The 20309-nt window shown below is 55.4% G+C and overlaps 3 protein-coding genes across 5 annotated transcripts in view; all 3 read left to right on the top strand.

Annotated features, from left to right (window-relative positions):
- Positions 1-1409: 1409 nt before the first annotated feature.
- Positions 1410-11905, top strand: PGAP6 (post-GPI attachment to proteins 6; the record flags this gene model as incomplete). Its single annotated transcript, XM_081131707.1, is given in 20 exon segments — positions 1410-1460; positions 3460-3573; positions 3576-3612; positions 6752-6789; positions 6793-6890; positions 6970-7169; positions 7397-7474; positions 7477-7522; positions 7720-7777; positions 8347-8437; positions 8502-8625; positions 9068-9207; positions 9834-10009; positions 10078-10220; position 10222; positions 10851-10892; positions 10896-10935; positions 11183-11208; positions 11555-11777; positions 11780-11905. Coding segments are annotated over 20 exon segments (1797 nt in total). The 3' UTR covers positions 11851-11905.
- A 2480-nt stretch (positions 11906-14385) lies between these two features.
- On the top strand, positions 14386-17629 carry MRPL28 (mitochondrial ribosomal protein L28). 2 transcript variants are annotated; one of them, XM_081132488.1, is made up of 6 exons: positions 14386-14422; positions 14564-14861; positions 15651-15803; positions 16154-16288; positions 16379-16465; positions 17187-17629. In XM_081132488.1, exons 2-6 carry the CDS (start codon positions 14574-14576, stop codon positions 17292-17294), a joined length of 771 nt encoding a protein of 256 aa, XP_080988614.1. In that variant the 5' UTR covers positions 14386-14422; positions 14564-14573; the 3' UTR covers positions 17295-17629. The 2 variants fall into 2 exon arrangements, with proteins under 2 accessions (XP_080988614.1, XP_080988615.1); XM_081132489.1 differs by having other exon boundaries at positions 14408-14471.
- AXIN1 (axin 1) overlaps positions 16447-20309 on the top strand; it is a gene marked incomplete at its 5' end in the record, with an annotated part of 83822 nt that continues 79959 nt past the window's right edge. Inside the window, one exon of one of the 2 annotated variants that reach the window (XM_081132485.1) lies at positions 16447-16465. The remainder of the gene's footprint in view (positions 16466-20309) is intronic. The other variant, XM_081132486.1, reaches the window with a different exon arrangement.

Below are 20309 nucleotides of genomic sequence, written 5' to 3'. Positions count from 1 at the left end.
TTACCAGAAAGGGGACCTGGCTCTTGGTGAGTCTGCCTAGGGCCAGCCAGTAGTGTGTGGGTTCTGGACTTCATGTAGGAAAAGTTTTACAACTTGAGTCCAGATGACTATTAGGGAACATTTATTAAAGCTGGGGATGTAAAGCAAAAAGGGCTTAGCATAGAAGAAGCATCAGGAGAGCCTAGGCTGGGCTGCCCTAACTCTCTTGGAAGTCAGAAGAAAGGTGGCCTTGGAATCAGGTTCAGGGGAATAAACTGTGATGATGAGCTGCCACTGCCTATTGCTCCCCAGATTGCAAGTCTAGTGGGATCCCTTGGATTCTAGGAGATGCATGCCTGTGGGGGAAGAAAGGAGGGGAAAGAAGAGAGGAAAGAGAATAGTGGGGCTGCTCCCCATAGAGAGCACACACTGGGTCCTTTGCCCTGAGGTTTTATTTCTTTCTTACTGGTAGGAATCTTAGGGGAGGTCTCAGGGGAGGGTTTCAGCAGAATATTAATCAACTTCCTAGGTGTGCTCCTTCAGGGCTGTGGTCTCCACTGATTGGTCAGTGTCAGGGCATGCAGCTGGTCTTGGTGTTGCCCACCTGGTTTTGCTGCTTTTCTGGGTTTGGAGCTGAAATACAACTGAGGCCTAGATGTTATTTCTAGGGAGATGACCTTCTGTATCTGTGTAAATTGCTCTGTCAGTTTGTTCAGCTATTTCCCTATTTCACTTGTCCTGGTTTACTGCCCTGTCTCACTCTGGTCGCTGGGCCTCAGTTTCCCATCTTGAAAATGAAACCCCTCAAGGTGGGTTCTAGGGTTCTTTCCGTTGCTAATGCTGTTACTTAGTAAAGGTTTCCAGACTCCAGTCTAGGGCTCCTTGTCCACCTACAAGTTAACCAGCTCCCTAGATGGAGCACTGGGGTTGGGAGTGTCTGCTGCTTCCCTTCCTACCTGGTAGGGAACTTGGGCACAGGAACCTCATACTGAGGTGGCAAACTTGGAGTGAGGAGGGCTGATGCACAGCCTCTGAGCCCAGCCTGGGGCAAGGGATAGGTCTTGGATGGAACAGTCCTCAGTGTTGACCACTGTTGCTGTCACCAGCATAACTGGGTCAGTGCAGTGCACTAAAATCACAGCTCAGCAAAACCCAGAACTGATCTCTGTCCCTTTATTTATTTTTAATATATCTTTATTGATTTCAGAGAGAGGAAGGGAGAGGGATAAATAGAATCATCAATGAGAGAGTCATTGATCGGCTGCATCCTGCACGCCCCATGCTGGGGATCAAGCCTGCAACCTGGGCATGTGTCCTGACTGGGAATTGAACCACAATCTCCCGGATCATAGATCAATGCTCAACTGCTGAGCCATGCTGGCTGGGCATGATCTCTGTCATGCTCAACTGCTGAGCCACGCCAGTCAGGCATGATCTCTGTCCCTTTAAATTCAGAACAGCAGGAGCCCTTCCTGGCAGGGGTAAGGAAGGCCCAGTCTGAATTCCAAAGGAACAAAAGATCTCTATGTGCTTCACACCTCTGGCTTCCTCCTTCTCAGAGCTTCCTTCCTCCCTAGGCCTCCATCTTCCACCCCTCCTCACTAGCCTTAAGTGGCCTTGGGCTTGGTGGGTCAGCTTCTCCTCCCTCCCCTCCAGTTTACCCTCACCCCACCCTCCCCAGTATAAAGTTCAAAAGGTACAAATGGGTGTAGCACCCCCATCCCATCCCTAGCCACATGGTTCCCTCCTCCAAGCTAAACCTGTGCCCTTGCTGCTGGAAGCTTCCAGTCATTCTATGCCTTTGAAACGCTTTTTTTTTTTTTTTTTTTTAATTTCCTACAAAAGCAGTAGCTTTCTGAACATATTGTTCTGCCTTTTTCTGAGCTAAAGCTAAATCTGGTAGACAGTTTCCAACCAGTATACAGAGCTTCCCGGTTTCCTTCTGCAGTTGAATTATGTTATAATAGTGTGAGTCACGGTATGGGCATCCATGAATGAAATACCCCACCCCCTTGTGACCAGTCTCCACAGGGAAAATGCACAGGGAAAATACCCCACCCCTTCGTGACCATTCTCCACAGGGAATAACTGAGGCAAGGCTACATACTCTAGAGTTCAGAGGCTTCCTGGAGGCTCACTAAACATAACAATGTCTGTTCACTCACAATCTCACCCTTCAGGTTTGATAAAATTTTCTGATCTTTGCAGATTTGTTAGGTGAAAGGAAAAAAGGCATCTGGGAGCTTTTAAATTTGAATTTAAAATTCTAAGGAGAGAGGTTGGAACCGGCTCCTGTTTGTTTTCATTTCCTTTCCAGGAATATTCTCAGATCATTTTATCTTGGAGGGTGGGTATTTTCTCATTGATTAGTAGGAGCTCTTTATTACTAATTTTATTAAGATTGGCCCTTTGTGATACAAGGTGCAAGCTTGTCCTCTCCAGTTTACGGTTTGTGTTTTTTTTTACTTCACTTATATTTGTTCTGCAGAAAACGTTTTCACCCAGTTGAATTTTCCAGTCCTCTCTAAAGACTTCTGAGTCTGGGGCCATATTTAGAAATGCCTTCGCTTCCCCAAGACTCGAAAATCTTATCCTTGATCATTTCCTATTTAGGCTTAAATCCTTAGTGTTTGGGATCTATCCCGCTCTAAAGCGTGAGCAGTTAGTCCCACTCGCCAATGTGAAATTCCCACATGTCCACGGAGCGTTTCATCTTTCAATTGTGTGTGTGTTGTGTGTGTGTGTGTGGGGGGGTTGGTTGGTTGTTTTTTACACACACTTGTTTCAACTTTGTGGCGTGACACCCGGGAGCTCAGCTCAGCGAGGTGCGCAGCCGGCCGGCGGTGCCGCGGAGGAAACGGGCGTCCCCGGGAAGCGCCTGGAGCTCTCGGCGCGCCGCCGGCCGCCTGGAATCTCCTGCGCGCTTGGACTGTCGCCGCGAATTCCTGCCGGCGTCCCCCGTCCCCCGCGTGCCGCACGACCTCCCCGCTTTCCCGCCATGCACCCCCCATCCTGCACAAGCGGTCTGCTCAGTCCGCGACCTCCCTCCGACCCCCTTTTCCTCCTGCACCCCCTCCGTTCCCAAGTCGGCCCAGGGCCGCGTCTGCCCACCTTTCCCCCAACCCCGGCCTCAGGCCCGCTCCCCCGCCCGGCTTCAGCCCACCCGTGCGTGTCGATCCTGACCCCACAGCGCACCCTGCCCCGCGTCACCCTCGTCCCAGGTAGCCCCTGACTCCATATCGCCCCCTCCCGGCTCCCAGCCCCGCGACGCTCCTCCCCTCCCCCCGCCGCGTCCTTCTTCGGATCCCGGTCCCGCGCGCGCCCCCTGCGCTTGCGCCCCTAGCTCCGCGTTCCACCGACCCCTCTCCCGCCCGCTACTAGCGGGGCCGGGCCTCGCAGGCGGAGGTGCCCGAGCGCGAGTGTGAGACGATGAGAGCCTCGGGCGGCGGGGGCAGGCGGCCGGGGACGTGGTCCGGGTAGTGCCGGGCTGAGCGCAAAGCCGTGGGCAGCGCTGGGACCGGAACCGAGGGTGCGGCGGTGGCGGTGGCGGTGGCGGTGGCGGTGGCGGAGCCACTGTTACTGCTGCTGCTCGCTTGGCCCCTCCTTCCGCCGCTGGTGACGGCGGTAAGAGTGGTGAGCGGGCAGCGACCCGCGAGCGCCATTCCGGGGGCACCGGCTTGGGGTTGTGTGGGGGAGCGCCTGGGATTGTGACTCACCTGGGGGCACCTGTGTGCTCACCTGGAGCGGGTGCAGTCCCCAAGTCCCCACCCCGTGTTGGGGGCTTATGTCGGTCTCTTGCGTGTGCGAGGGGTCGGGGTGTAAAGGACACGTTGGACCCCTCCTCGTCGGCCAGACGGGCCCCCTTGGAGCGCGCCCTCCCTTCTCTCTTCCTGTTTCTAACGCGTTCTGGTCGCGCGCTGGGACGTGGGGGTGGCGGGGTCCAGGGGGACTCAGCTGAGACTCCAGCTGAGAGGCCGCTGAAAAGCAGGGCTAAGCAGTGCGATTGCAGGGTGGGGCGGGGAGAAGGGGCAGAGTTGAGAGAAAGTTGCGTAGATCCTGGAGCAGGGGCCCAGGTGGGTGTCATGTTTCCACTCCTCCCACAGTGATCCCCAACCCTAGTGCAGTCTCTTTCAACAGCTGGTGTTGCTTCTTGGAGGGACTACGAGGTGGCCCTGAGGAGCCTGGCGGGCTAGGGTGGTTCCGAGGAAATGGGGACTGCAGCGGTGTCGGTGAACTTGTTTCCCTCCATTTGCATTTCTGCAACTTCTGGTTACCCAAGATGGTGGCTAGACCAGGAGGTGCTACCCATCAGGGCTCTGCCTAGGGCTTGGGGTGTTGAGTAAGCTCTGCTGACTCCTATGGCCTGGGACTCCTAGGGGGCGGTGAGGCGAAGCAGAGGGGGCTGCTGCAAGGGCCCACATGCCCCCTTTCCACCAGCAGTTAGGCGGCTTATCCAGCACAGCCTGGGACTAGCTCCTCTTGATTTATAGGCTCCCAGTTCCTGCTCCGTTTCTGAAACCTTGCTCCTATTTCTTTGGGGACTGTGCCTTTGGTTTCTGAGCTTGAGATGAAAGGTGGATTCCCGGAGATGACTCCTGATTAAGTTGCTCCATTAGATACCCTTACTTTCTCCTTTTTCTCCATCCTGGGCGGTGGCATGGGATAAGCGGTCACTGGTGGGCAGAAACCTGGGGCAGCCCCTCACTTCCCAGGCCTGTTCAAGGGGCTGGCAGCAGTGTAGCCCTGGCTTCTGGGAACTATGGGTGGGCAGGGGCTCTGCAGAGTGTGCCAGTCCTGGTTTGGAGAGTGCCCTCGCTCAAGTTCCCAGGATAGGCTCAGGGATTTTCTCTGTCTTCCCCTGAACCCTGTGTCCTTGGAGGGGACTGTGGGGCAGAGCAGGAGTACATATAGCCCTTACTCCCTGTTATCAGAGATGTGACTTCCACATTAGGCTTAGACCGATGTGTTAATGGCCTGGTAAGTTCACCAAGATAATAGTGTGAGTGTCTTAGGCTGGGAGATGGGGCTGCAGAGATTAGGGGGTGTGCTGGAGGGGCTGTGTAGCCCTGGGAGTGGGGACCACTGGGTCTTAGGATGACCTTGAGCATGTCTCTTATCTCTTGTGCACCTGCTGAAACTTCACAGCTACCAGCTGGGTTGCAGGAGTCCTCCTGCACAGTGCAGCATGACCTCCTCTGTGACCTCCCCTTTGAGGCCCCATCCAGAGGCTGGGTACTGGCTGACTGTTTCTCTAAGGCCTCATGGTCCTGAGATGGGGGTGGAGAGCTATCCTGTCTCACCTCTCAGCATTTAGATTTTTTAGCCCTTGTCATGTTATCCTATGGGCCGTAGGAGCCTCAGAAGAAAAGTTTGTGCTAGTTCAGTGGCTTCTAGCCTCCTCAGGCCGCATCCTGGTGAGTGGGACCTGGTGGCAAGCAGACACCTGGGAAGTCTGGAGTGTGTCCTTCGTGGAGCCTAGCCCCCCATGTTGGGCTCCTCTGGTGCTCAGACTGACTCTATAAGTGAGTTGTTATATTTTCTCAAAGTTCCTCCATTGGAGGGTCAGGAGGCTGGCAGGAGAGCCAGATGCTCACCTGGCTCCCTTACCTACTCACCTGGCTTACACTGAAGGGGCCCAGGGCCTGCTGCTGGGGTTGTGTGAGCCAGCAACTCTCCTAGCAGGGCAGAGGGAGGCACCCCTAGCTTGGAGGAGAGTGAGGCTGCCCTCTGCTGTGCCCACAGTGTATTTCTTCCAGAAGCACTTTACCTTCCATTAACGTTGGGGGGAGGGGCAACCAAAGGGAGGTGGTATTCACCTGGGCCAAATCGTGAGGAAACTGGAACCCAGAGAGGGGAAGGGGCACCCAAGGTCACATGAGGCACAAGGGTACCATCCATCTCAGGTACCTTGTGGCCAGATCCCAGTCCTGGTAGTCCATCTACAGGAATGCAGAACATGCCTGTTCTGTATGAGCCCCAGTAGAGGGAGATCCTGGGTGGGCACCCTCACTCATTCACGGGGCGGGTGATTATCCTGTAGGGCCTGAACACATGCTCTCACGGAGGTTATCCTGTAGGGCCTGAACACATGCTCTCACGGAGGTTGTGCCCTAGTTAGTGGACACTCTGGGAGGGGCCTAATGCAGGTGGAGCCTAGGCCTCTCTGCTGAGTCTCAGAAGATCCTGAGAGAGCTGCTCCAGGAAATGCTGGTATGACAGGAAGTGAGCAGTGAGGGCAAAATTTTAAAGTGTGTAAGGCAGGGGATCAGGGGGCTGGGGCCACAGAGGTGGGGGACTGAGTCACTGCAGTGACTGAGGCATGGGGAGCCCCAGGTGAGGCCATGGGCAGAATGGGGGCCAGCTGTCCCCTGGTCCCCACAGCTGGCCAGGCTTCCAGCCTGGGGTTCCCTTACCCCAGGGTCTCTGCTTGCCACCTATCTGGGTGAGGGGGCCTCAGGCTCCAGTCCAGCTGTGTCCCAAATCATCATGGGCCTGAGAAGGTAACCAGCCACCAGAACTGGACTCTGTCACCTGTCAAGTGGGACCAATTGCCAGAGACAACTGCCAGGGGCTGGAGGGACAGTAACCTTTGCCAAGGTCAAAGTTGGAGTGTCAGGCATTCCAAGGACTCTAGACCAGCCTACCATGGCTTCCCTCTTCCTCTAGGGCCATGCTGGGGCAGAAGGGTCTCTGAATTTCTCTATCTGTTCCCCAATGTGGAGGTGGGGCAACCTCGGGGCACCCCTGGGCTGGCTGATGGTGCCTTCTTCAGACATCAGGCTGGTGTCTGAGCAGTTCTCGTGGTCCCCATAGAAGCTGTCTTTCTACAGCTGGTATGGCAGCGCCAGGCTCTTCCACTTCCAAGTGCCCCAGGGTGGCGACCACACATGTGCAAATGTGGAAATCACTGTGTAGGTGCCTGCCTGCCTGCCCACCAGAGCCCAGCCCAGGGCCCACATCTGATGCCTGCCCTGCTATCCCCACCTTTAGGTACTTCCAATATGGCGCCCCTCCTGTCATCAACCCACTGGGTACCAGCTACCCTGCCAACACTTCCATGCAGCCGTCCTTCCTCATCAAGATGCTGCAGAGCAATGCTTGCATCAGCATCTCCCACCCAGCACCTGGGGACTGGTTTATGGCTGCCTACCTGCCCCCCTCATCCCAAAAGATTGAGGTAAAGATGAGGGGTCTACTTTCCAGGGATGGAGGGGCAGGACACATCCGTGCAGGAATGGCTGGTCCCTGTTATTTACCTCCCCAGGGCAGACCTTGTCAAGGCCCTGCCTCCCCACCAACCATCCCTAGCTTAGGCTCTCTAGTTGTGCCCTCCCATCCCCCCACCAAGTCTGGGTACTCTTCTCCTGCCCCATCCCATGCCTATGAACCCCCTCCCCCCTCTCATTCTCTTTCTAAGGCTTTGTTCCCACCTTTGCCTACGTCTTCCAGCCTGGGATGCTGGTCATGCGGGTAGCCGAAGTCTCCATCCTGGAGCCTCATACCCTTTTTCGCAGACCCTCCTCTCCCACCCCAGCTACCTCAAGTGAGTGGAGGTATTGGGGAGGCCCAGCTTCTGGATTTGATGGAGTGGGTGATTCCACTGTCCTCACTGTGGGTGAAAAAGGTAGGGTTCTGGGTCTTGGGGTTCTGGGAAGTGGGGCAACCACCCTGAGTGTGACAGATGAGGGGAGGTCATTGGAAGCCACAGAGCCTGAGTGAGGCCATCCCTCTTGGCTGTAGAATCGTCATCCCTGAGGACACCCAGGAGCTGCTCAGCTCAGGACTTAGACCCTCCCAGGCTGAGTAACGCTGCTCAGGCCTTCCTGCACTGACTTTATCACGGACACTGGGTTGGGGTGGCCTTTCAGGCAACAGAGTGACCTCGATAGGCATTGGGCCAGAATAGGGGCACCACTTGCAGAAAGGGAGGCCTGTTTTTTGTGTTCTTTTTAATTTTCCCCTAAAAATATATTTTTCACTGATTTTAGAGAGAGAGGAAAGGAGGAGGGGGAGAGAGAGACAAACAACCATCAGTTGCCTCCAGTACCCATCCGGACCAGGGATCTAACCCCCAACCTGGATATATGCCTGACCGGGAATCGACCCCTCAACCCTTCGGTGCAGGAGACTGCTCTTACCAACTGAGCCACATCAGCCAGGGCAGGGAGGCCTGTTTTATAGGTCCTTGTCAGCAGTTTGATGGCTGTGCTTGCAGAAATGGGACTCTGTGGGTAGAATCAGAGGCTGGGTATTGCCGGGCTTGGAGGGGAGGGGTTCCAGGTGGGCCCTGGGCCAGTGGGAGCCACAAAGAGCACCTAGCATCAGACTGGGAACTTAGGGCTGACACTGAACAGCCATCCTTTTCAGAGCATGATTTCCAGCAACACCTTGGTAATGGTCTGCGTGAACGCTGCCTCACTCTTCTTCAGCTTCAACACATTGCTCAACTGCACCACAGGTATGGGCAGGAGCATCTGGCTCCTCCGGCCACCTCTTACCAGGCCTTCCTGCTCCTCCCGCAGCCTTCTTCCAGGGACATCCCCTGAGTTTGAGCACCTTGTCTCGCAAGGCCAACCTGATCATCCCCTACCCAGAGATAGACAACTGGTACCTCTCCCTGCAGCTTGTGTGTCCTCAGAGTCCTGAGTAAGTAAACTTGGGGGCTAGAGTGGGAGGCATCCAGAGCTACTGGGTGACTGAATCATTGCATTCAGGGCCATGATTGGGCTGCCTGCATGTGAGTTTGAAAATGACCCAGCTTCCTATAAGCCACACAGTGTAAGTTGCCTTCCAGGAGTTAAGAGGGACTTCCCTCCTCCACCTGGCCACCCCTCCTCAGGCAGCCCTGGGAGCCAGGACACAGGGAAGGGGACTGGTTCAGGACAGCCCTAGACAGACTGGGATGCAGTATGGTGCGAAGGGGAAGGGGCATCTTGGCTTCTGTGGATCTCACAGTTGCTGTCCTCCAGGGCTGAGAACCTGGGGGCCTCAATTTTGGGTTCATGTGTCCAAGAGCCTCACTGGAGCACTGGCAGGGACTGGTCAACAGACCTCGGCAGTCAGCCTTCCTGTGACCCCTTCCTCACAGGGAGTGTGAGAAGGCCTCAGTCCTTGTGGAGACCAAAGCAGGACCTTTGGTGCCCTGCTTGCATGACTGTAAACCATACAACCAGTGTCTCCTACTACACAGACATAGCTACCTATATGCAGGCTGCAGCTGCAAGGCAGGTGAGGGCCAGGCCTGGATGCCTCCAGACACTCCTCTCTTTACCCAGCCCTGTGCCTTCCTCTAGGAGCCATCCCAATCTGCTAAGGCTGGAGAGTACCCTCGCAGAGCAAGGGCAAATGCCTTCTCCCCTCTCTGGCCACATACCTCCAGTCCCTCATGCATTCACAGAAAGGCACCCCCAGAGACGGTCCTGCCTCTGACTTTGGCCTCCCCTGCCCACACCGGCCCACAGACATGTCCCATACCTGATCCACACCTGCCTACATCTGCTCCATACTTGCCAACACATGTCCCACACCTGCCCACACATGCCACACACCTACCCCATACCTGTTCCACATCTGCCTCATATCTCCCCCACACATCCCTACACCTGCCTCACACCTCTTTACACCTGCTCATGACTGCCTCATAGTGTCTGCCCCTGCCCACACTAGCTTATACCTACCCACACATGCCCCACACATACCCATACTCATACCTGTCCTAGCCTGCTCCTAGGTGAGAAAGGGCCTTCTCTGCAGGGCTTTGAGTGGAGGTGGGCCCTGAGTTTCAGAAGTACCTCCCCCACAAGCCTGGCCTCAGCTGACCACCCTAAGCCCCCTCACATTGCGTTGGCCCCCAGGCTGGCGTGGGTGGAGCTGCACGGACAACAGCCCAGCCCAGACTGTGACCCAGCAGAGGGTGGCCACGCTCCTACTCACCCTCAGCAACCTCATGTTCCTGGCTCCCATCACCCTCTCCGTGCACCACTGCCTCCTGGTGGAGGCTTCTGTCTACGCCTATACTATGTTCTCCATGGTAGGCTCGCCTGCTCCCCTGGGGATGGTGGGGAGGTCTGGGCCCCCTCTCACTGCCCTGCCCCGCAGTTCTATCATGGCTGTGACCAGCCCAGGGAGGGGGTGCTGTGCATCCTCAACTATGACATACTGAAGTACCGCAACTTCCTGGACTCTGGAGTGTCCATCTGGGTCACCGTCCTCTCCATGGCACAGCTGAAGGTTGCCCTGAAAAGTGAGTGACCTCTTGACACCCAGGTCTGGGCTCTGAGGGACAAGAGGCCCTTGCATGGTGAGGGAGAAATCAGAAGGAGGTTCAGCTGCTGCCATTAGATACCTTCCATCTTCTGTAATGACCAGTCTCCCTCTTCCAGCTGGAAGGGACTGTGCTGGCTGCTTGGAGGATTCCAGGAAAGGAAGGTGGAGACAGGGCTAGGCAAGGACCTTCCCAGCCCACTTCTCCCCCAAAACTCTTACAGAGAAGAGGCTTGGAGCCCCTACCCCAGGCAAGACCTCCCTGAGAAGCCCCTAGATGTGCTCCTGGAGTCCCTGGTGCTGAGAATACTTTGGGGCTTTTTCTGTCACAGCCGGGTGTGGCTGATGGAGACATGTTGCCTGGTGCCCTGCCTGCCTAAGCTGTGCCTTAGGATGAATCAGTAACTAGTGGAGGGGTGTCCCCTCCCTGCCAGTGGAGCATAACAGTGTGCCAGCAGCTCCAAGCGGGCAGTCAGAGGTGCTGGGGGGCAGTGGGGTGATAGGATGACCAGAAGGCCCAGGCCACATGCTCCTGCTGGACCTTGTGCCATCACGATGACCCTGGCCTGGGGTTCCTGTAACCCTGTGGTTGTCTCTGTCTTGCTCAGGTTCTGCTTCTATTGGTCACGCTGGTGTTCACTGTGTTCTTGTAGCTGGACCGCAGAGGCGTCTGGAATAAGATGGGGCCTTTTTGTGTTTTTTTTTTTTAAACATATCTTTATTGACTTCAGAGAGAGGAAAGGAGAGGGAGAGAGAGAGTTGAAACATCAATGATGAGAGAGCCATCATTGATCGGCTGCCTCCTGCACGCCCCTGCCTGGGGATTGAGCCCGCAACCCAGGCATGTGCCCTGACTGGGAATCGAACCTCGATCTCCTGGATCTTAGGTCAATGCTCAACCGCCGAGCCATGCCCGGCCAGGCAGGGCCTTGTCTTTAAGCCCTCATGGTCATGGTCACCATGTGGGTAAGGAGCTCTTGCCCAAACCCCATCCCCTGTTAATTGGATTAAGAGAGTGTTGGCTCCCCATGGGCCCCCCACTCTAGAAGAAAAGAGCCTGGCCACTGATTCTGGTCATGTTCCTGGTCCTGAGTCTGAGTCCTTCCATATTTGCTGAGGCCTGGCACTGGCATTCAGTGCCTTGTGCGGCTTCATGCCGAGGCCCGGGCCTGAGGACCCGTGAGGTCTCTGTGCTCTTGAGCCCCTTCCAAGTATCGCACATCCATGGTCCTGCTACCCAGACTTGAGGGTGGGGCCCTGAGAGCTACACCTGCAGCCCCTGTGCCAATGCTCTCATGACGGTTCTCTCTAGGTGTACTGCTGTGGGCACCGGTGCCACTGCTACCCTACCTCCTGGCAACGCTGGGTCTTCTACTTCCTGCCTGGCATCTCCATGGCTGCTGTGGCCATGGCTATGGCCATCTACTCCTCCACGATGACCAGTGACAACTATTACTATACCCACAACATCTGGCACATGCTGCTGGCGGGGAGCACAGCGTTCTTGCTGCCACCATGTGACAAGCATGCTGAGCCTACTCACAGAAGCTCATTTGCCACTATCAGATCTGCAAGAACCACCGAGAGGAACTTTACACAGTGACGTGATGTAGCTACCTTAGGGACACCCACAGCTTTGATGATGACCTCTCTAGCCATGGGCCAGGACCAAGGGAGAGGGACCCTATCCAGATGGATTTCCAACTGTATAAAATTGCTCTGCGCACCCATTTGCTTCCTCCTCCAGAAGAGAGGACCCCCCCCCCAATTCCCTAGTGCTTGTTGGCTGCCAACTGACCCCATCCCTCTGCAAGTCCCAGATGGTATCTGCAGTGGCCCCTGGGGCCAGGGCCTGGCTGCCTGGAGACCACAGGTACCATTCGGGGACAGGCTCTGTGTTCTGCTGGCCTGGGGACGATTGGAGATGTGGAGAAAGATTCCCCCATCACCCTGTTCCCCTGTGAGGCTGAGATGTGAGACCCAGGGAGGCAGAAGAGGCTTAAGCCCACCTCCCACCGGTCCCCCAACACCGCTGAGGCTGGGAGCTGTGCCCCTGAATGCCAGTCTGTCTTGGTATGGGGATGCCCCCTGTTGATGCAGTTGCCCTGGAGAGAGGTGACCATAGCTACCAGAGAGCTGATGGGCATTGGGGGACATAGGATCCAGCTGCCATGAGTGGTGGCATGGGAGAGGCTGGCTTCTGGCTGTGGTGCCCTGCTCTTCTCCTCCCTTTGGTTTTCACCTTTGAAGCTACAGGCCCCTGAGAAGAGTTTCCTGGGGAAGAGGTTACCAAGCTGCTCTGTGGGCACCAGCAACATAGGGTATACTCTGCCCCAATTCTGTATCCCTACTCTTCCCCTGGGTTCCTGGACCCTTCTCTGAGAAGCATCCTCTTGCTTTGCTGTCAGGAGTGGAGATGATGGCTGCCACCCTGCATTGGCCCAAGCATGTGTTTGGGAAGGGGGCTGCTAGAATGACCTGGCCCAGCCTTTCTCCCGCTTCTGTGGGGGAAGCAGGGTAAGGTATGCTGATTGCCCCAAGAAGCAGTACCCTGTCCCTTCCCAAGGCAAGAGCACAGGGGGCTGCTGTCTGTATGAATGGTGTGGTACAGGGCCATGGGAAGCTGGAGTCACTGAGGCTGAGGGTCAGAGCCCTTGGGGCTTCCCTTCTGGGTCCTCCCTAGAGGCCTTGCCCACTTCCAGTTACCCTGCACATGGCCACTGTAGCATTCTTTAAGTTTATAAAGTGTAAACATTTATATAGGGTGTTTTTTGGGGGTAAAAAATTTTGAGATATTAACCTATTTTTATGTAGCTTTGATTTCGCTGTGATTGGTTAATTTAATTATATATGTATTTTAATTTAATTATATATGTTCAGAGAGAAGAAGGGCGGGGGGGGCGGGGAGAGAGAGGAGAGAGAAACATTGATCTGTTGCTTTCTGTACATGCCCTGACCAGGGATCCTGCAACCTTTAGGTGTATGGAATGATGCTGTACCAACTGAGTCACCAAGCTAGAGCTCTATTTTTCAAAATTTTTAAGAGTTTATTCGAGCCCAGCTGGGCGTGGCTCAGCGGTTGAGCATCGACCTAGGATCCAGGAGATCGGAGTTCGATTCCCGGTCAGGGCACATGCCCGGGTTGCCGGCTAGGCAGCCGATCAATGACTCTCTAATCATTGATGTTTCTATCTCTCTTTCCCCCCTTTCCTCTCTCTGAAATCAATAAAGATATGTTAAAAAAAAAAAAAAATTTATTTGAGCCCTGGCCTGTGTGGCTCAGTTGGTCAAGTATAGTTCTGGGCACTGAAGGGTTGCTGGTTAATTCTGGGGCAGTGTACATGCCTGGGTTGCTGCCTCCATCCTGGGTAGGGGGTGTGTGGGAGGCAGGGGATCATGTTTCACTCTCACATCGCTGTTTCGGTTGTCCCCCCTCCCCTCCTCTCTCTTTAAAAATCAATTTAGCCCTGTCCGGTGTGGCTCAGTTGTTTGATCAAGGCCTGAAGGCTTGATCACCCGTGCGGGGCATGTGGGAGGTGGCCTATCGGTTTCTCTCTCATCTATGTTTCTCTTCCACTCCCTTCCTCTCTCTCTAAAAATCAATAAAAACGTATTATTAAAAAGTCAATTTAAAAAAAAGCATTTGAGCCAAACTGATGACAATGCCAGCGAGCAAGACCTCAAATGCTCCCTCTACAGTTACATTTCTTTTTTTTTTAATCCTCACCTGAGGATACGTTTATTGATTTTAGAGAAAGAAAAGGAGAGAGACAAACATCCACCTGAGAGACGAACATGATCCTTGGCCTCTCCTGGGCTCCCCGACTGAGGATCGAACCGCAAACTTTTGTTGTACCGGATGGCACTCAGCCGAGGCTACAGTTATATTTCAAGGCAAGAGAGTTTAAATTGTTTTTTGTGCTCCTACTGGGAGGAAAGGAGGTAGATCAGAGAGATGACAAGCTCTGCCCCCTGGGCTGTCGCTCGCCCAAAACGGACTGCTCTTGACGATGGTGCCTAGAGCTGCAGCCGTCCTCCCCCAGCATTTTCCACGGTCCCTAAAGGCGGAAAAGTGGGCGGGATACGGAAAGACAGACGGGCTTTGCAGCCAATCAGTGGCGTAAGAGCAAGATTCTCGCAGCACAATTTCCGGTTCCGGCGGGGCGCGGAAATCCGAGAGGTACGCGGGTTCTGGTAGTAGTCGCGGTCAAGTACGTTGCAGAGTTGAGGTGGGGGGCCGGATTAACGGGGGTGGGGGTTGAGGCCAGGGTTGGGGGTCAGCCGGGCTGCGGAGTGATAGCGGTCTTCTGCCTCCTGCCAGGCTGGTCGCGATGCCCTTGCACAAATTCCCGGTCTTTCTATGGAAGCGGCTACGGCTGCGGGAGGGCATCTGCTCCCGCCTGCCCCAGCACTACCTTCGCTCACTTGAGGAGACGCGGACGCCCACTCCCGTGCACTACAGGCCACACGGGGTCAAGTTCAAGATAAACCCCAAAAATGGGCAGCGGGAGCGCGTGGAGGACGTGCCCATTCCCATTCACTACCCCCGCGAGTCCCAGCTGGGGCTCTGGGGCGGCGAGGGCTGGATCCTGGGCCACAGATACGTCAACAATGACAAGGTGGGTGAGCAGTACAGGCTTCAGGGGGAATTCCCCGGGGTTTTGCTGCTCTGGACACCGTGCTGGGCTCCGGAGTTACCTGGAGAGCAAAAGGGAGACCGGCCAGTCCCAGGAGGGCTTACCGTCTGGTGGAGACAGCTCCCTCAAAGGATCATGCTAGAATGAAAAGACACAATTACAGGGACCGCTACTCTGTGGAACCACCTGGGTATCCTGAGATAGGGTGGTCCACTTCAGGAAAAGCTAGTGCAGAGGCCCTGGGGTTGTGACCCAGATCAAGCGTAAGAATGGGGAGACCTGTGTGTTGAGAAGAGGCGGCGGGAGGAGGTAGAAAGGGGTCTGCAGTCATCTGTCAGCTTGAATTGCCATAGTTTGCCTCTGACACTTCTGATACAACGCTGGCACTACCACCTCCTCATTGCATTTTGGAAGATTGAGACACTCACCTGAGAGCATGTTTCCCAAGTTTGTGTCCAACACCTGTTGCCTCTGGTGATATACTTGGAGGGATTGCTGAGCCCTCTTGAGGAGGCCTCCAAGGCTGGCATCTCCCTTTGCCTTCTTGGTCCCTGGTGTGGAATGTGATGAACCGTGGAGTTATGATTCTGTATGTAGTGTATCTGGAACACACACTAGCAACCTCGGCAAAATCTGGGATGCCAAGCTGACTGGGGAGAAGCTGACTTCTGGATAGGCAACCAGGTCTATGTCCAAAGTCTCTATGCCCTGGGCCCAACTTGGGTCTGTTGGGAGGAGCAGCAATACTCATGAGGACTTTTGCTTTCTCAGCTCTCGAAGAGGGTGAAGAAGCTGTGGAAGCCACAGCTGTTTCAGCGCGAGCTCTACAGTGAGATCCTGGACACAAAGTTCTCTGTGACTGTGACTATGCGCACTCTGGACCTCATCGATGAAGCTTATGGGTTTGACTTCTACATCCTGAAGGCAAGAGGGTCTGATGTCCAGTCGAGAGGGGAGGCTAGATCACAGCACCCACTGGGACACACTGGTCTCTGGAGTAGAGGATCACCAGTAAAATGTGAATGGGACCATGCCCCTCTCTGGGCAGCCCCAGTTGGGGCTTTCTGCCCACAGGAGAGTTTGTTGCTATGGGCGGCTGTGTTGCCCTCTAGGGCCCAAGTGAACATGGCCCTCTCCTTCCCTGCTTTTGGTTCTTCCTCTGTTCTAGCCTGGGGGCTGCCAGCTGCTAGGAATGATCTGGGTAGGGCTGACTGTCAGGGTGGGTGGGACCCAGCCAGCAGCACTTGGGGTCCCCATACATAGCTTTTTGCCAGACCCCGAAGGAGGACCTGTGCTCCAAGTTTGGGATGGACCTGAAGCGAGGGATGCTGTTGCGGCTTGCCCGACGGGACCCCCAGCTGCACCCGGATGACCCTGAGAAGAGGGCAGCCATCTATGACAAGTATAAGGTGAGGGTTTGGGCCTGGACTTCCTGCTCCTCATGGGCTCCAGTGACTGACTACCTGGCCTTACCACCTGCCCCTTGTCTACCTGCCCAGGAGTTTGTCATCCCGGAGGAGGAGGCTGAGTGGGTTGGCCTGACACTGGATGAAGCTGTGGAGAAGCAGAGACTTCTGGAGGAGAAGGTGAGCATGTGTGAGTGCCAACTGCTCTGCCCACTTGAGTGGGCACAGCGACCAAGCTAATGGGGTGGGGAAGTGTACTGCCTTGTGGGTAGCTTGGACAAGGGGCTGTCACACCAGGGGGACTTGGGAAAGAGCTGCCTCTGCCCAGCTCCCCAGCTGGAGCCACAGTCCTGTGGATTCCATGTGGCACATTTCCTCCCCTCATGGTCCTAACCGTCTCCTGCTCCCTCTGGCCCACTTCAAAGTTCAGGGACAGAAAGACTCTTGGTGATAAGAGCTGGAATCTTGGCACTGTTGGTTTACTTGGCCACTTAGCATCCCCCAGGGTCTTCCCAGTTAAGACCTTTTTGTGTCTGTCCCCTAGGAGGGTGTGGAGCCTGTGGTAGCTGCTGGGACAGAGAGCCTCTACCCATGGCACAGCAGCTGGCTTCCCCTGTTCCCTCTGCTTGGCTTAGCTGTGTCCACTGGACCCCAAGGCAGGGAAACCAGGGGCAGGCACCTGATTCCTGCATTCCCAAGGGAAGGTGGTCCCTGTCTCATGGACAGGACACTACCCTCTGGACTGGGGGCTAAGGGGTGGCAAGCAGCCTCACTTCACTCTGTGGCCAAGCCTGAGGGGCCCAGTCTTCTCATGCCCAGTTCCTTTTGGTGTTTGGCTAAAGGCAGCTGGATTTCTGCCCTCCCAAGAGTGCCTTACTGTGACCCCATCTTGCCCCTGTAGGACCCCGTCCCTCTGTTCAAGGTCTACGTGGAAGAGCTAATTGAGCAGCTTCAGCAGCAGGCACTGTCTGAGCCAGCGGTGGTGCAGAAGAGAGCCAGCGGGAAGTGACTCCATAGTGACTGACCCGTGCCTGATAGCCAGGCTCAGTGTCCCTTGTTGTCCCCAGCCACTCCACCCCTCTGCCCTTTGGCACCATGGACATAGTCTGGGGTGGTGACAAGAGCCACTTGAGGCAGTGGGTGAACCGTTCTTGTGCGTACTGGCTGCGGAGCTTCTGGCTGGGTGGACTTTGTGGAGGCCCTAATGGGCCTCTCGTCTCAGGATCCCCAAAGGCCTGGGGCCTTCTGGCTGCATCTGAGGTCCCATCTCCATCTGCAGTGGAGGCCCAGTTGAGGCAGGTTCACCACATTTTGGGGGTAGCACAAGTAAAGTCTGAGCAAGGCCATGTGTGTGCTGCTTTGCTCGGAGAACTGGAGCTCTTCTGCTATCCCTTGACCCCATCACTCCCTCACCCCAGAAACCCTGGACATGGCTGAGATGGGTGGTGGTCCCCAGCTAAGCTGTGGGGCTGAGATTTGTTTCGATGGTTTTCTATCCTCTGGGAGAGAATCCTGAGAAGTTGAGGGTGTTCTGCAGTAAGTTAGGATGCTGCTGGCCTCTCCACATTGCACATCCTGCCTGTTCTGGATGTTTTCCAGAGCAGAGGCAGGGAGGCTATGGCCTGGCTTTGGGAGTGACCGGGAAGTGTCCATGCTGGCATGCCCTTTGGTGTGGTGAACACCTCCCACCAACTCAGAGGTTCAGAGGCCCTCAGAGGGCACTGCAGGTGGCAGTGTCTTGCAGGGAAAGCCTTTAGTCAGGACCTCTGTCAGCACAGCCACCCGGGCCTGCAACCTGCATGTCCCCTCCTTAGCTGACCCACACTTGATTTTGGGCCAGTCACTCTGACGCCTTTCCTGCTCTGAGATTTGGGGATGCCTTGGCCCTCTTCCCTACCCTTACCTGGAAGTCCATCATTGAGACCCATTCAGGTCTCTGGGAGCACAGGGAGGGGTTCCCCTGACTTGGTCCTGACAACTGGCTGAGGGGTGCTGGGCTCCCCTGGAAGGTGATGTGGAAGCAACAACACCTGGCCTGTGTTCCTGGTGGCAGAGGCCAGAGGCAGCATGCAGCTGGCCAGTAGGCATGGCTGGTCAGTGGGCACAGCTGCAGGAGAGCCCTACAAATCCCATGGCTCATGAGGTCATCGAGGGTCAGGGCCTGCCTGCCTTGGGGTCAGAGCCCTGGGGTGTGTATCACCAGATCTCTGTCCAGAGCTGGGTACACTGTCACAGTCCCACACTCTTACCTCCTCATGCTTTCCATACACCAGTGATTTCTCATATAATGTCCCTACGTTGTGAACAGTTTTTAATATTTAAAGGATTTTACCAAAAGCTGGCAATTCCCACCCTGTCCTGTCCCTGCCCCAGCTCTGGTGGACCAGCATGGCCCACTTGGCTTCAGCCAGATTGGTTGTGTTCTAGACGAGCCAGCCCTCCCCATATTCATGTCCACATCACAATTCCCATCAGCCCTGAACTAAATCAAACTGATCCCTTTTCAGCCCCTCAGCCTTCCACCTCAGTCCGCACTGTGGTGTGCACCCCTGATGTCCCCAGTTCATTGATCTTGGCTCTCAGTTACCCCTCACTAACCTGCTTTCCACCCCAATGAAGGCCACAAGTAGAGGGGGCTCCTGCCAGGACCTGCAGGGCTCGTGTCAGATTCCTGCGGTCCCCAAGGGACCTGGTGCTGGTGCAGGGTTGGGGTGAACTTGGGCGCCGGTCTCCCTGTCAGCATTGGTGGGACAGGTGAGAGTGTCTGAGTCCTGGCTGGCTCTGCTCCCATGGCTTCTGGTGCTGCTGGCCATTGGGAAGAGCTTAGCTTGGCTTCAGCAGGTCACTCACTTCTCCATAACCTGAGGCTTACTGAGGTGGCGGTCTGAGTGTGGCCTTGGCCCTGGATCTCTGAAACATGAGCTCTCTCCTGGAGGGAGGCAGCATCCATTTGTTTTCTCAAATTCTCACAAATACCCTTGATTCAGCAAAGGTTAAGAAGCCCTCAGTGATTGACAGAGTCATCCCCCACAACAAATAAACGATAACCCAGCTCTGGGACAGACCACTGGCAGGCTGGATCCACCATACTGTTCCACCTTCCAAGAGGTGGGGGTGTGGAGGGGGACATGGACTGTATGTGCTCACACGTCATACAGAACCAGGAGCTGAGCCATTGGAGCCCATATAGCCACATGTCCCTGCCCCGCATATATTCTCTCCTCCAGGCCCTGGTCAGGCTTCCTGAGCTCCCTTCCTCATTTCTTCAGCCCCATCAACCATACCTCTGCCAGTCTCTGTTGCTGTGTCTGTCTTTCTGAGAGCCTCCAGTTCTACCTCCATGAGGCTCTGTAGCCCCTCAGGCCCCTAGATTGGGGGGTCATTTGTACTCACCAAGGTCAAACCTGCAGAAGCAAGATCTGCCTACACTGGCCCACACCCCTATCCCTGTACCTGGTGGGTTGGACCCTGCCCAGCCATCTAGGAGCTCTCTTGATCCCCAAGTGTCCCAGGGAGTAGCTGAGCCCATGTTTTACATGGCAACAGAGCCCAACCATTGTCAAGGGCCATGATTGGTTCTGTGGACACAGGGTGGACCATCACTGTAGCTATGGACTGGGGAAGGGTCCCTTGGGACTGGGGCAGGGTCCCTTGGGACTGGGGCTATAGAGGCCTCTAACAAAAGAGTGGCCATCAACACCATGTTATGTCCACTGTCTCATTCTGGTGTCTGAGTTCCAGGCAGGGTGGGGCCGAGTCCAGGGCTCTGTTCCTGACTCTTCATCCTGAGGGTGTTACCTGAGTCCTACTCTGGTGTACACTGGCTGCATGGTGGTGCATGTGGAAAGAGCAGGTGAGGCCTAGGCACCTTTTTCCCTGCCCTGGGTCCCATCAGGGTGCTGGGAGCTCAGAGGAGCCACTGTGAGGCCCACCCATGTGCACCGTCTGCCCTTCCCTGAGCCTGTGCTTGAATTTTGTCTTCACTTTCACTATCCATTGCCATCCCCTTGAACCTTCTGTAGAC

This window comes from Miniopterus schreibersii (genome assembly GCF_964146895.1).
Source record: "Miniopterus schreibersii genome assembly, chromosome: 3".
NCBI classification, from domain to species: domain Eukaryota; kingdom Metazoa; phylum Chordata; class Mammalia; order Chiroptera; family Miniopteridae; genus Miniopterus; species Miniopterus schreibersii.
The sequence above is the reverse complement of the archived record's forward strand: the minus strand, read 5'-3'. Positions and strand labels throughout refer to the sequence as shown.

What these genes read in the sequence shown, in the direction of transcription:
- MRPL28 (XM_081132488.1), top strand. Translation starts at nt 14,574, where the DNA reads ATGCCCTTGCACAAATTCCCGGTCTTTCTATGGAAGCGGCTACGGCTG. An exon ending in GATACGTCAACAATGACAAG is followed by an intron (nt 14,862 to 15,650) that starts GTGGGTGAGCAG and finishes TTGCTTTCTCAG; the next exon opens with CTCTCGAAGAGGGTGAAGAA. An exon ending in CCATCTATGACAAGTATAAG is followed by an intron (nt 16,289 to 16,378) that starts GTGAGGGTTTGG and finishes CTACCTGCCCAG; the next exon opens with GAGTTTGTCATCCCGGAGGA.